Source organism: Crocodylus siamensis, chromosome 3 (genome assembly GCF_052110815.1).
Source record: "Crocodylus siamensis isolate JL-2025a chromosome 3, ASM5211081v1, whole genome shotgun sequence".
NCBI lineage: Eukaryota > Metazoa > Chordata > Crocodylia > Crocodylidae > Crocodylus > Crocodylus siamensis.
The window spans coordinates 40857950-40874026 of record NC_143397.1 but is presented as its reverse complement, the minus strand read 5'-3'; the positions used below and the strand labels follow the sequence as shown (position 1 = coordinate 40874026).

Genomic DNA, 16077 nt, shown 5'->3' with positions numbered 1-16077 from the left:
TGGATCGGGAATACTGGGGGTGCACCACAGCTGTGGAGAGAAGCACCAGGCCCCTACGCAGCTCAGACAGGCAGGCTCCAGGGACAAAAAAAAAAAAAAGAGAAAAGATCAGGCTTGCCGATTTTTCTTGGGTGGAGCCTGTCTTTCCTGGACTGCTGCCAGGCTGCCTGCTGGACTTCCTTCAGAGACCCTGAGCTACACAGAGCACAGTGCAGCTTTGCTACCTTCAGTCTGCAGCTGTAGGGGCAACAAACTAAAAACTCCTCCTCGGAGTTTTAGTTTGCTGCACGTTGAGTCATTTAAGATGAATTACGCTGCCAAATTTCCTACAGCAGCTGGAATTAATGCCCAATACACCACCAAGGCATGCAAACACCGACACCATTAAAGTGGTGCAAAAGCATTTAGTCCATTTGAAAGTGTCATGCATACATGCCCCTCGTTTCATCTGCACACGGCCATAGTTAACTTACCAAAAGTTTCTCCTGAGGTCACAAGAAGTATCTAGTGCTAGACCTGACCAGGTTTTGGAATTTTGCTGTAGCATGGAAACTCCAAGAGATTGAAAGCACTCCCCCTTCCCACCTCTACACCCAGTTCAAAATGAAAACTAGAAATTTAAATATTTCTCATGAAAAGGAAGCACCAACAATTATTTTAAAAATTGGAAATGTTTTTAGTTTTCTTTCTCTGACAACCTTCTTTCCCTGGTAACCAGGGCACACCACTTGCTACCCTCCATAATTGTAAGAGCTGAGGAATCAATATTAGTCCCTTGAGGCTCCCCTGAAGAATATATTGAGATACAGCCAAGATACACTGACCGCCTTAAATCCAAACAGAACTTCCAGGATTTCCCTTTGGTCTCCAATCCAGTTATACTTAGCAGGGTGGGACTTACACAGAGCTGCTTAATCTTGAAGCCTTATCTTGAATAAACTCACCTACCACATAGCTAGTCAGAAATCAAGGCAAGTCTCTAACAGCACCCTGCTTATTTTCTTGGAGGAAGCACATAAACCTTTACCTGACTTCCTGAAACACTTCTTGGTTTTGACAAATTGACATTGTTCGCAAAATATGTTTGGTCAAAAATTCAAAACCACCTCAGCTTAGTGAAACGCTGCCTAACTGTACTATCCCTGAAGATTATTTAAGATAGTTCCATTTTTGCTCACATCTAACTCCACTAACCCAAGTGAAATAGGTCATAGCCTTGAATCTGTTTTTATGTAACCCAATTTCAGGCAGTAATGCCCATAAGGCATTAGAAAATAGTACACTATAAAGTACATAAAGGGGGAAAGGTTCTAGGCACTAATCAAGCAAATGACTGTTTACTGGCCATAAAAGATCATCAGTTTTTTACCTTTTAACACATTACCTATCCAGGTGTAATGATTTATTCAATACTTATTTAGCTGTGAAGAGCTGAGCAGAATCTTTGGAAGAGTTAAATACATCACTGTTTCTCCCCCAAAATACTGATAGTCTTATATCAAATCCCTCAAATCTAGTATATGAGCAGATAGAGTACTTTCCTTGTTCTGAATAGAATATACACACCATATATAGCTCAAATTTATCATCTTCTGTGGTTTTGCTTTGAGAACTCAAGTATCAATAACAGAACATTGACATCAACTACATTTTCTTCTCAGACTTAGCTGTTGATATATTTCCCCACAGAATTTCCCCTCTTTCACACCTATGTCTGTGCAAAAAGTAATATAACTCATTGTTTCCTGGATGGCAGTTAACAAAATCCACCTTCACCTTGATACAGTAATGATTCTTCAGTGTTACTTAAATTTAAACAAGGTTTTAGTCCTGATCGAAGAATGACTATTTCTCTACCTATCCACTCTCATTTGCCTCAGTTCCCAGAATCTGAGGTAGGAGCTCTGAGACTGGAAAACTCTCATTAAAATGTTATAATACTTCAGTAACAATTAGAGCAGGAGAAATAGAAGGAGTTACAAATACACGCAGCTGGACAAAATGCACGGAACTCATTACGATTCTTGTTGGCATTTGTTATTTCTCACAGGTAGGTCACAAGTGTAATAGGTATTATATAGATCAAGTACTTCAAAATTACACTGGTATGAGCCAGGGCAGTATTTGGCCTTACATGATTTTGTGACAAGTGAATCTACTGAATATATCCATTGTTTATTCTTTTAGCTATCACTACAGTCATCGTTTGTCACTGCTGTACTACATTCATCATTCTTTTACAATCTAATATTGCATTGTTAAGAAGTGTATGCCAGTGACTGACAGCATATTTGGCCCAGGGTTAGTGGGTGGAAAGAAGTTCCATAAAAAGATAATTTGGTTAATGCATATCTTGGTCATGGGCAATAATGATTGTTGCTATAGACAACACTCACATCTCTTCTATTGGTTCTATACAGTAGGCAGGGTTACTAAGCATCTTGTATATTCTAAAAAATGAGCGGAAAATGTCAGTAACAGTTTTCAGACAAATAAAAGATGACTAGGTAATTTTATTCAGTCCTGTCATAGTATTAGATATTAAGTAATGTCCAGAAATGGAAAACCTAGGGAGGTACTCTGTTTCCTATTAAGGTTAGTATTAAAGAACTCCTGGAATTTAGTGAGAGCACAATTGGGCCTTTAATCCTATGAAGAATTTCTAGGTCCTTGATTTCTGAAATAAAAGACCAGAATACAAATTGAGGAAATAAATTATCTAGATCCAAAAGTCTCTTGTCATTGTCACTGGATCTTCCATACAGGTTTGTACAGGTTTGTAGTCTCCAAATTTAATTGTTGATGGTGTGGAGAATACACATCTCAGAGCCTTCCCCCTCTGAGATTAGTATTAATTGGAACCATATTACCTTATTTGCACTGAAGAAATACTTAAATGAACTCCATAAGGTCTAGCAGTCTTTACTCTCCAAATAAAGCTCTGGCTATACAAGCCTCAGGATGAATTATATGCACGTCCAAATCAAGAAAGTTCAATTCTTTAAAAATGGGAAAAGCAGCTCATTACCTTTCTCCTTGAACCAATATACTTCTTTCCTAGATGTAAAATTGGAAAGATATATTGTTAACACCAAGCAGACCTAAATACACAAGTTTTCAGGATGCTCTAGTCCAGCTATTGGCAACCTTCACCAATGCCAGGCTGGCATCATAGGCAACCAATCTATCCCCAGCAGGTGATACCTTCCAGCCCACCCACAACGCTGCCAGCAGAGGTAGCGTCTGTCCTCTCTTCAATTCAGCCTTATGTCCCCCCACCATGAGAGATAACTCTGCTGTGGGAAAAAGTGTCAGCACAGCAAAGCCAGAGGATTAATGCAGCAGCTGCCAGATGTAGGAATCTTCTGGTGTCCCCCCATTACAGCCACTGCTGACTCATTGAAAACGGCAATCAGCAAAGGTAAATTCTCAAGCAAGAATGGCAGCAACTGCAGTATCAGGATCGTGTTAACCCTTTGCCTGCTGGCCAAGCTGAGATTTCTCATACTATAATAGTGTCTCCTACAGGGCTGGCTTTGAGGCTGATGATGGGGACCACTAGCCTCTAGCTGCCGAACTTGCTGCAGATGACCCCACGGCAGGTTGAATCCAATCTCTTTGTGGGGTAGATCCAGCCTGCAGGCTGTAAATTGCCAGCCTCTGAGTTATTCCATTAAACTAGCTTAAACTTTCCATATTCAAAATTCAAATTTAGTGGGGTTTTTTGGTTTTTGTAGAAGTCATTAGCGGAAAGCCCTTTAATTGCTGTACATTGAACATTTCTTATATGATCATTCTATTAATTTGGAAATTTCACTTGAGACCCTAAAGCTAATTTGCATGATTAAAAGGTGTTTTAAGATGTTTGAAATCTTCCCCCTCCCTCCTTTACACCCTGACATATGTGATTAATAATGCATAATATAATCCACTGACTAGTTACTACTCTCTGGCATAGACCAATACACTTTCCACAATTCTCTTTGAACAAGTACTCTCTGGCATAGACCAATACACTTTCCACAATTCTCTTTGAACAAGTATTAGATGCAAAATAAGATACCCTTGTCACTTAAAAAGAAACAAAATATTATAACCTGTAAATTAGAGAATATTAGTCTTTCCTGATATCTTTTAGAACTAATCTGTAAGGTCTTTCATTTAGAAGACATTAGAATGATCTGCCTTATTGCAATAATTGTCAATATTTTTAAAGCTATAATTAAACCCAATGGAAAAAATGAATACTAAATGATCACCTGCCATAAATGTAATATCACAGGTATAATTATCTCCTTCAGATTTATGAATTTGAATGCACGAGTAGCAACAGTTTTGATTGACACACAAAATTCCATGCCATAAAATAGAAACTGAAAATGTTTGAAGTACAAATTAGCATTATGTTAAAACATAGCATATGAAAACACAGCATACAAGGAAATGTCAGTGTTCTGATGCTAAAATACATGAAATATTTTCCTGTTGTTTATAAGATCAGATTATAATATGTAAAATACATTTTGAAGGGTGGATCTACTTTACATGGTAGAAGAGAGCGAAACAATTTAGTAATGTAGCTTAATAACTGAAGAGCAAACTAATATCTCAGATCTGGCCAAAAGCCTACTAAAACCAATAGGTGTAGTATATTTCCATTGTTTCCAATGAGCTCTGGAACACTGGTACTTTATACAATATTCTCCTGGGACACGCATGCATGTTTTTCTGAGGACATGGGATTGTATTATATGACATGGAGGAAAGGTGTGACCTAAAGCCAATTAGTAATTGGCTTCAGATGTGGTCCCAAATTTGCAGTATGTGAAGTGTATACTTAGCAACTCAGCTAGGTTTAACCTATAATTCAACCCACAGTGAGCGCATCTAAATGGGATGCCTACTGCACAGTTATTACTGCATAGTCATTCAGTACTTGCATAACCAAGTACTAAATGACTGCACAGTAACTGGAATTACTGTGCAGTATCGTCCCAGAACGTTGTCTGTCTAGTGATGCTGTTATTATTGCACAGCAGCTTGTGATGCTACTGCACAGTAGTAATGTCGTGGTTTGTGCCAAGGGATTTTACTGCTAGGGCTGTGCAAAGCGTCAGCCCCTGATTTTATTCAGCCTGATTCGGTGGCCAAATCTCCAAATCGAATCAGAGGACCCTTTAGATTCTCTGAATCGAATCAGAACCCTCTGAATCAATGCGGAGCTATTTGGAGATTCAGACACAGACACAGCTTTAAGTGTTTTTTCTGCATACCTCTAGGTAGCAGGCGGCTTATGAGTGCAGTGATGCTGAAGTGCGTGGAGCCTCCCACAGAAGCAGAGGGGGCCCCCAGCATGCTCAGCAGCAGACTCAGAAGTAGACAAGAAGCACTTCTGGTCTACTTCTGGGTCCACTGGGGAGTGTGCTGGGAGTCCCCCTGCATCCCCTCCAGCTTGGTGACTGGTGCCTCCTGGGTCTGGAGGAGCACAGGGGGGTGGGCTCCTGTAGGATGCTCCATGCACCCCAGCATTTCAGTGATAACAAGCCATGCTGGCTACCTTAAGGTGTAGAAAAAACTTTTAAAGCTGAGTCTATGTTCAAATCACTGATTTTCCAAATCAGCATCAAATCTTCAGATTCAGATTTGGCTGAGTCGAATCAGGGACAGTGATCTGAATCAAAAAATCGAATCACTGTCCCTGATTCAGGCTGAATCCAAATCCAAATTGAATAGGGCCCGCTTCGCACACCCCTAGCTACTGCACAGTAGTAATGAACTACTGTGCTGTAGGCATCTTGTGTAGATGCAGCCAGTATTTATTTAATTTTGTTGCTAAAGTAGCCATGTTGTGCTTTCAAACTAGTTCTATCCATGGACAGCTCTGGACACATTCTCTGTTCCAGCCTTCATTACATGAAACTTCACATGCCTTGCATAGAGCATTTTGGTAAAGGATGTTATTAGCAGAGAAAATCAGTTTAATATACTATATGATGTGTAAAATATGAAATGACTCCATGTGGGTACTATTTAAGTCACATGCAAACAGACTAATACCCCAACTTTTTTTACTTTTACGAACTGTCATTTTCCTTTCTGAATTTATGTTATAGTTATGTACTCGGTGCTAGAGTCTACAGTAAGGAGGACCAGTTGAGGGTACGTCTTCACAGAAGAAATAGTTTTTGGAAGATAAGTCTCTGAGTTAACTTAGCTTGGGTATAAGCAGTCGCATTTCAGAGACGGATTTAAATTTCCTTATTTTCACTTACCTATATGTGTCACTAGGACTTCTGAGGGCATATCCCATTTCTCTTCATGCAGTAGTAAGCTTAGTTACTCTTTGATTCTTTCCTAATGTATTGTTGAAGGACTTAACTGATTTTTCTGGGCATATTGGGAGAACTGTGGGAAGATAAAGGAAGACTAAGAACACTCAAAAGGCTTATTTTGCATTCTTATTGCAAAAGTTTACCAGCATGAAGGAAACCCTGACTTCATCTTTAGTTTATAGGTGCAGGTGAGCCTGAGCTTGAGAGTACCACCACATTTAAATGAGAGTTTTGTAGGTAGACAGGAGCCAGGATGGGGAGAAATACCCAAAAGCCCAGTTTGTCTGCAGAGCAATCCTGTATCTCTCTGAAGTAGAGGGGGAAAGGAATTATCTTCTGCTGTTCTCGTCCTTGGGAAGAAATTTTGAGGCAAGTGGTATGACCTGAGACTGAAACAGCAACTCTGAGCCAGAGTGCCGAGCGTGGCTTACAGGGTTATTATGTTTACAAGATACACCCAAAATATTTCAGGGAATCCATAGTGTCATAAAACATCATCTTTCTTTTGTAGTTTTTCTGAGTTCTTTGGAACATAAGAATTGCTTGATTATTTTTTCCATAGTCATAAAATTAGCAAAAGTTAAAAGCTAGCATTTTCTAAGGGATGCCTTGAATCTAACAATGGGTATCTTGAGTCTACAAAGGTTGAGAAGCACTGCTTTAACTTTAAAAAATATGTCAAATTCATTAAGATCATAGGTGTTCAGAGGAATCTGGAACAGTTATTATGATATGTCTTGGGTTGTCAATAATTTAGCTGCATTAAAATTATCATGCAAAGTATTTGGAAGTATATATGAGAGATTGAGCATCTTTCTGTTATTTGCAGGGGATGTGTGTGACTCCAACCCATGTAAAAATGGTGGCATCTGTTTGTCCGGGTTGGCTGATGATTTTTATACTTGCGAATGTCCTGAAGGCTTCACAGACCTCAATTGTTCTAGTGTTGTGGAGGTTGGTAAGTGCAAACATAAAAAGTGACAATAACTGTATTAATATTCCTATAGTGCGTGATCGTCCAAACAAAGAAGTGTCTTTAGCTTTGTGTGTATAATACTTCAGTCTACATTATTCATTTATTGATACTTTATGGCTCTTTCTAACATTTCCATAGTCTTCATTCATGTCTATTTTCCCCTATAGCTATCTCTAAATTACTTCTGCAAATAAAAATCACTCATAAAAGTTTAATAATTTATTTTAAAGTGATGCAAACTATCTGTTTGACCAAAAAAACCCAAAACCTAACTCTTCAATGGTCACAATAATATTCCAAATAACTTGCTACTTTTTTCTTTTTAACAAAGGCTGCAAAACTAAAGTCTTTGATAATACAGCTTAGTCTGTTTTGCCCTACTCTGTTAAGAGTATCTACAGTGAAGCAAGATAAGTAAGATATATGTAAAAGCAGTGTATAAGAGATCAGAATGAGACCCATTTGGAAATTTTTAAATTTAAATTTACAGTAAGCCAATTAGTGTGGGCATAATAATAGTCATTATGCAAGGACAGAGAAGAGGAGTGGGATAACTTTTTTTTCAATATTGGCATGCTTCCGAGTGACCGAAAATACAGCTGGTATTAGTATACCAGCCCTCAGTATCCCATTATAACATGACTTGTAAGGAAAACAGCAGAGAAATGGGAGGGTAAGTTGGGGACATACAGACATAAATCTCATTATTTTACATTGAACAAGAGATTTTTTTAACCTGGCTAGTCAAGATGATGAGTTATAATGACATATACATAGAAAGGGACAGACTATCCTGTATACTTATTAGATTCTACCATTTGGAGTGGGAGCCCTTTTTTAACCTGCCTTTAAAATTTGCCAATCTAAGAGATGGTTAAAAAAAAATTAAAGGACCAAAAGGCAAAAAGGAAAGAAATGCCAGACATTGACAGAGAAATAGGGTATTATCTATTAAAATAAGACCTATGTATATAAATATATTCTGAAGTGTAACGTGTATAATTGGGAGAGATGTTGAATAAGCTTTGGGGCACAATGTGCCATTCCTCAGGTCATACTTTATGCCCAAAAGTTTGTCCAAAATCTCTCCCAACTACAGAGTTGGTTTAATAAAAGGACCTCATAAAAATGCCCCAGAACCTGGCATATAGGATCACACCCCTGGTACCTGAAAGACCCTGGTTCTGATTTAAGAGATTCTGAGAACTACTTTGAATTTGTGTCTCCCACATTGCAGGTCAATAGCATTAGCATCACTTCTTTATCATTGTTTCTGTGCATGGTATCTAAATGCATATCTACACCACCTCTGGACCATGCCAGGGAGTGGTACAATGAAGCACAGCATGCTTGCACTGTAAATACTAAATTCCAGAATGGATTCAAGTAGAGCAGATTTGGGTGTATGCCATAGAGCACTCTGATTTGGATAATCTTACAACATCACTCTCAGGTGGCTACACTACCTCAGGTAGCTGTGCTGGGAGTTAGTACATGCTAAGCAGGTATGCCATACCCGTCCACAATCTAGAGGTAATACAGAGCATGTCTACATATACATAAATGTGCTTTTCCTGATGCGCACTAAATTTAGTACCTCCAATATAAATACGCATTAGACTGCCCTAATGGACAGTACCAAAACTGCATGTTTTTTAAGTGATGCTTAATGTGCAATAGCCTATTTTACTGTACATTAGCATATTAGCTTGTTTTTTTAATTTGACACTTTAATGCACAGTAAAATAGGCTACTGCGCATTAAAGCACAGGTGTAGACATTCCCACAGATATGTTCTAAGTTCTCCAAATACTTTATTTAGCCACAACTATTTGCAAAATTGAGCTTAAATATGTAATTTCGGGGTGTTGTCTGTAACTGCATTGTTTAGCAAATAAAAGTATTCACTGAAAGAAAAAAACCCCCACCCTAACTCTAGTCAGGAACTTGCTTTGAGACTCTATCCATGCCTTTGTGCTATGTGTTCTAGTTGTGCCCTGGCACTCAAGGAATACAAGAAAAAGCTACTGTCTTTTCCATCGGTTTCTGCAGTATGCTTGCTTGGTCTGAATGTGGTCAACAGTTATAGAAAATGCAACCATAGAATGCTTTTGCATAAATTTATCATGAGAAGCTCAAAGATTAACTAGGTATTAAGTATGTGCAAAAATCACATTGCATGTATCTGGGAAGAAGTGATTCATGATTCACAATTTCCAACCTTGGAATTTTTCAAAAGCAGGTTAGACAAACACTTGGCTGGGATGATTTAGTCAGGGGTGATCCAGCTTTGAAAATGGAGCTGGACTAAATGACGTTATGAGCTCTCTTCCAGCCCTACTTTCCTGTGATCCTATGAATGAGCCTGAGCTCAAAGCATATTGTAATAATGTGTAATTTTGGAACTTATTTTGAAATATGAACAGGGCTTCAGAGATTTTTGTTACTCATCTCTTAAAATACTTCTATAATGTCTATGTTTGAGTAATATATCAAATATAAATAATTTGGAATGGATTAATAATGCTAAAATTTTAATTTGTTGGCTAGAGGGTGAGATTGGTAAATAACCAAGTACTTATTAATATTCTCATATTAGGTAGTTTTAGTGCAGACATTTTCATTAACAAGTAAAAGAAATACAGTCTAGATGAAAATACTGTAAGATGAATACTTAAATGATTGGGTCATCGTGCTCAACCAGTAGTAATCAATGACTCAGTATCTATCTAGGAGGAGGTATCAAGTGGGCTTTCCCAGGCATCTGTCCTGGGTCCAGTATTTTTTATATTTTCATAATAATTTGGATGATGGAATTGAGTTTACACTTAGCAAATTTGTGGATGACCAAGTTGAGTGGAGTTGCAGATACTCCTGAGAGTAGGGGTAGGTTCCAGAATAACTTAGATCAACTGGAGAAATGGTCTGCAATTAATCAAATGACATCCAACAAGGACAAGTGCAAAGTCCCGCATGCTGCTTGCATGAAGGCAGTGAGACTGCATTGTTGCTCTTTGTCAGTATGATGTATAGTAGAAGATTTAATAGTGAAAATAGGACTGTTCTTTTTAGATTTGTTAAAAGGCATTTAGGATTACAATTAGAAGCCTGATTTTTTTTTTCTTTGTAAAATCACCCTGTACTTAATTCCCCATTACCCTGCTCTTGGCTGACCTTAGGTATAACCATTCATATTAATGAAAACATGAGTGTATAAAGGTACTATTCTGATATGATAACATTTTGCAGTCCTTTTACCACTGACAAAAATGACTAAAAACAATGTAAGCTAATGTACAAAGACTCCCTAAATTCAATTTCTAGACAGTTTCAAATGGAGTTATCAACTGAAAGATATGTTTGCTGCCAGTACAGCACAAGGGTTCAGACTTGCTGCCTCTGTAGTTACACTTATCATAATTCTCAATGGTCACAGGAGTAGTAAAACTTCAGTAGTACTGCTTCTCCTTGGTTTTCTGAGTGAAAGTTGTTTTTTTTTTCTTGATATGTTTGGCATTAACCTCAGTAGAAGATGATGCAAATTAATTAGTGAGGAATAGGTTTTGTATACGTCTCGATGAGCTGAGGTTTAAGAAGCTCTAAATATGATTTCTGACTGTGGTGGAGAAAAGTAAAAAACTGGCAGAGATATTGTATAGTTGGTTACATTGAGATCTTGTGGAGAAGAGGCAGGATGCATGGGTACAAGTGGGAGGAAGAACAATAAAACCATGAAATTTCTATCATGACATAGCAAAATTAAGTATTAAATATTTTGTACATATTTTCCTCTGATATTAGGAATTATCCACTATTGAAGTTTCAATGTTCTGATTATTGGTTTCTACAGTCGGGTAGAGTCCAATGTTCTGTATATCTCAACCAATTTCAAATACAGAGTGAGTTGATAGAGAATAAAATGGAGGACAACAGAAAAGATCAGTAGGACTTTGCTAATCATCCAGAAGAACCACTCAGTAGAAAGGGATTGAGTTATTTATTTTATATACTGCCTGTGGCCACCGGACTTCGAATATCTATTCACGTGGAACTTTTGCCGTGGTGGTAATTGTAGGGCATCCTATGGGCTTGTGTCAATGACTTAGCAGGTGTCTCCTCCTCGAGTTGCCACCCTGGTTCTCGCCTGCCACGACTTGTTGTTCTTCAGTGGATGGGATCAGTTGTCGGGTTTGCTCGGTGGCCCATAGTTCACCTGGTGGCCCTTTACGGGGCTCTGCCACCCCTACACCCGAGCCTCACACCACCTTGGATCCATCGTCCTTCCATTGGCTTTGGCCCTTCCAGTGGAATTGCTTCCCACAGCTTGACATCTATATGCTGGCCGCCAGCAATCGGGTTCACCCATATGGGTCCGCCTATCTGTTTCCTCATCTCCACCCCTTCCTATGGGGAAACACAAAGAAAAACTCTGAGGCTCTCCCTTGGCCTTGTTCCATGGGGTACTCGCTATGTACACTACTTCTCCCCTTCACCCACGGCAGCCAAACAGAAAATCATCAACATAACTCTAAAGTAACAGGCCACCTCCTGATGTGGCTTCCCTTATGCCCCCTGCTCTGGCTAGGGGTGTTCGTCTTACTGCCTGTCACTTCCAAGCTTCCCTCCTGTTCCCTCTCTGACCCAGCCAGGACTGGCAGCAACACCCGCCTCAGTCGCAACCCCCCTCAGGGCCTTCCTCAGGGTCCTTTTCTTCAGCATGTCACACGCTTCGTCCTGGTCATTCCACCACTCCCACCTGGAATTCTCCCGAGTATCAGCTGCTCCTCTGGCCCCATCTTCGGGTCTGGAGACCCTGCTGCTTCCCCGCCTTTCTATCAGCACCCCTGATAGGCTGCCCTTCCCCATGCTGTCTGGGTCTGTCGCCGGCTTGTCTGGCTCTGCGGGTCCCATAGGAGAGGTCCTCCTCACGTCTGGTGGTGGCTGCAGCCCCCTTTCTTCCCTGCTCTCTCCTCCTTCCTTGGTGTCAGCCGCCATTTTTATCGTCGGCGCTCAGGACTGATGTCACTAGCTGGCCCTAATTGAATAAGGTGGCTGACAAGCTGTGTGGGCTCTTCTTTCTGCCCCTGCTGTGCTGCGTCTCCTGTTGCTGGTAAGTACCCCTCATTATTTCTTCCCTCTCCATTCCCAGGACACTGCCCATCCTGACAAAGGTGCAGAGTAGCTTAGAGGGAGGGAGCAAAACAAACTTAAAAAATAAAAAAAGTGAAAGCAAAACAAAACAAACTACCCCAAACAGGAAAAGTTATGAAAACCAATAGAGCAGGAGTGGGAAAAATGTAGTTTGGGTGCTGGATCTGGCCCACTGAGGGATTTTTTTCCATCCCATGGCAGGTTTCTCAGTTCCACCCAGCCTAAGTGCAGGGGACAGCCCAGGCCATGGCATGTGAGGCCAGTCCCACCACCCCTGGGTGTGCAGTGGAGCTGGGGTGGTGCAGCAGCCAGACTTTCTTTCCAGAAGCCCCAGTGGCAGTAGCTCCTTTTGGTTGCTGGTGCTGCCATACCCATCCCCACTGCCCAGGCAACCCAGCAAGTCCAGCCTGCACCCACCACTGAAGGTGGGATGTATGTGGGCAGGGCACATGGCCAGGCAGATGGTATGGGGCGGCAGGCAGGTGGAGAGTGGTGTTATTGAATTATTCCCAGGTCCCACTGGCAGTGAGATAGGTGGGCAAGGCAAGGATCACGGGGCAGTGACAGCATGGGGGCAGGGCTTGGGGCAGAGCTGCAATCCACTTCCTGCATGCCCCTGCCCACAGAACCAGCACCTGTTACAAGCGTGTGTGGGCAGCAGATTATGGATGTGTCTTGGCCCCACACTGCGATCACCCTGCAATCCCACCCTGTGATCCCAGCCTTGCCCGCCCATCCCACTCTAGAACACCACTCCCTGCCCATCTACAGCTGCTCAGCTGCCTGGCCAAATGTGGAGCAGAGTCACTTAAGGAGTTTTGGTGAGTTGTGCACAAGAGAGGAAAGGGTATGCTGATCCAGCCCATGGCTGCCTACCGAAACTCTATATGTGACCCACAGGCCTGAATAATTTCCCACCCCTGCAATAGAATATAAACTAAACTAGATTAGACTATATAAGACCCCTACCTCCCAAACAATATCCCATCTTAGCCCTGTCTGCCCAACTAGGGACACCTTACAGCACTTCTGGAAGATGTCTAGACTCTGTGAAGTTTCAAGGGGGGAGGGAGTTGCTGAGCTAAGGAGAAGCTCTCGAGAATGAACTCTGACATGTTTTCATGAGCTTGGTGCATTGACAGTATTTTCAGGAGGTTGCTCTTGGCTGACCTTAGATTTCAGTTTCAATAAACAAATAAGAAAAACTAGCAATTCCATCATACTACCTACATAGTGGGATGTGTTCCAAACATAAACGAATGTCATAAATTTAGATGCTGCTTTAGCAAATCTCATTTTGTGAGCAAAACAAAATTTTTGCTGGGACCTGGGAATAACCCAATAACTTTTTTGATGTAAATAGTAATAAATAGGGATCCATGTTTTCTTTATTTAAAAATAGCAAATTCTCTGATTAAAACCCCACAAATTTTCTGATGAAAACCCCCAAATCTATGATTAAAATGAAATGACACTATATGTGTGTGTGTGTGTGTGTGTGTGTGTGTGTAGGAAGTGAACACACTGGAGGACAGGAAACAACTACAGGCAGACCTGAACAGGTTGGACAAATGGGTAGAAAACAATAGAATGCAATTTAACAAGGAGAAATACAAAGTGCTGCACCTAGGGAGGAAAAATGTCCAGCACACCTACCGCCTAGGAAATGACCTGCTCGGTAGCATGGAATCAAAAAGGGATCTCGGAGTCCTAGTGGACTCCAAGATGAAGATGAGTCATCAGTGTGACGAAGTTAACTGCATTTTATCATGCATCAGCAGATACATGACAAACAGAACCAAGGAGGTGATACTGCTCCTTTATCAGATGCTGATCAGAACACAGTTGGAATACTGTGTGCAGTTTTGGGTGCCACACTTCAGGAGGGATGTAGATAACCTGGAGAGGGTCCAGTGAAGGGCCACTCATATGGTTAAGGGCTTGCAGGCCAAGCTCTATGGGGAGAGACCTGGACCTCTTCAGTCTCCGCAAGAGAAGGTTGAGAGGCGACCTTGTGGTTGCCTATAAATTCATCATGGGGGCACAGAAGGGAATTGGTGAGGCTCTACTCACCAAGGCACCCCTGGGGGTTACAAGAAATAATGGCCATAAGCTAGCAGAGAGCAGATTTAGACTGGACATTAGGAAGAAGTTCTTCACAGTTAGAGCGGCCAAAATCTGGAATGGGCTCCCAAGGGAGGTGGTGCTCTCCCTTACCCTGGGGGTCCTCAAGAGGAGGTTATATAGGTATCTGGCTGGGGTCATCTGAACCTAGCACTCTTTCCTGCCTATGCAGGGGGTCGGACTTGATGATCTATAGAGGTCCCTTCCGATCCTAACATCTATCAATCTATGAATATATATATATGTGTGTGTGTGTGTATGCGTGCGTATAGGTGTGTATATGTATATGTGTGTGTGTGTGTGTGTGTGTGTATATATATATATGGGTATATAGGTGTGTGTAGGTATATATAGGGTGTGTGTGTGTATGTGTATACACACACACGCACGCACGCACCTATATATCTATATATAGATACATAGGTGTGTGTGTATGTGTATGTGTGAGTGTATATATGTGTAAATATGTGTATGTATACATGTATGTGTGTATATGCATATATATGTGTGTGTATATATATACATGTATGTGTGTGTGTGTGTATATATATATATACACACACATACACGTATACATATGTATACACATATATATACACACATATATAGGTGTGTGTGTGTGTTTACATAATGTGTGTGTGTGTGTGTGTGTGTATACACACATACAAACAGGGTCCCACCTGCTGGCCTGCAGAGGTCCCAAGGGGAGGGTAGCGGGGTGGGGAGTTTGAAGCTCACAGTGGGCAGCCTGCCCCCCACACACAGATCTGGAGTCACATCCCCCTCCCCCCGCCACCCGCAGGAGCATGCACAGCAGTGGGGAGGCAGTCCCCCCCAACCCTCAGATGAGCTGCCCACAGTCCCATCCCACTTTCCACCAGAGCCCTGCAGCCGCACATGGCCCCAGGCCCTATGCATAGCCTAGCTGGGCAATAGTCCCAGCCCTGCCCTCCCTCCATCCTTCCCTCCCTATGGGGTCTCAATGTCTGCCACCCACCCCCGCTAGACTTCCCTGCAGGATTTAAAAGGGAAAATCTACCTTTTTTTCCATTTTTCCATGGGAAACAGAAAACCCGGATCCCTGGTAATAACACTGAATGAATCTTGAAAGTTGCACAAAGCAATTAGATTTTTGTAGCTATTTAAATAACCCACTTGTCTGAACAAGCCACATGCTATGAAGTCTTTACAGCTTCATAGAAGACAGTGAACTACTTCTGTGAAAAGCTGAAGAACCATATGAAAGAAAATATTATTTTGTTTGGGGCCCTATCAAGGCAAGAGAAAATCCATCTATGAAATTCCTGAATCTGGAACACTTCCTTGGAACACATTCTTCCAAACAATTCAGTGTGACAACTTAATTCTGTTTAACTTGAGAGGAGGTTTCTGAATCAAACTCTAAGGATGCATTTTATATGAACAAAACGGTTATGCCTTTAATCTATTTTGAAATAAAAATTGGGGAAATAATTTAGAAAATAGATCCTTCTA

General features: G+C 41.0%; 1 protein-coding gene across 4 annotated transcripts in view; it reads left to right on the top strand.

The window, feature by feature from the left end:
- EDIL3 (EGF like and discoidin domains 3) overlaps positions 1-16077 on the top strand; it is a 462394-nt gene that overhangs the window by 97620 nt on the left and 348697 nt on the right. For 2 of the 4 annotated variants that reach the window (XM_090038214.1, XM_090038211.1), the window contains exon 2: positions 7162-7290. The exons of the other annotated variants lie outside the window; for them this stretch is intronic. In XM_090038214.1, coding sequence (XP_089894340.1) covers positions 7162-7290 — 129 coding nt within the window. The remainder of the gene's footprint in view (positions 1-7161; positions 7291-16077) is intronic. 4 annotated transcript variants of the gene reach the window in all.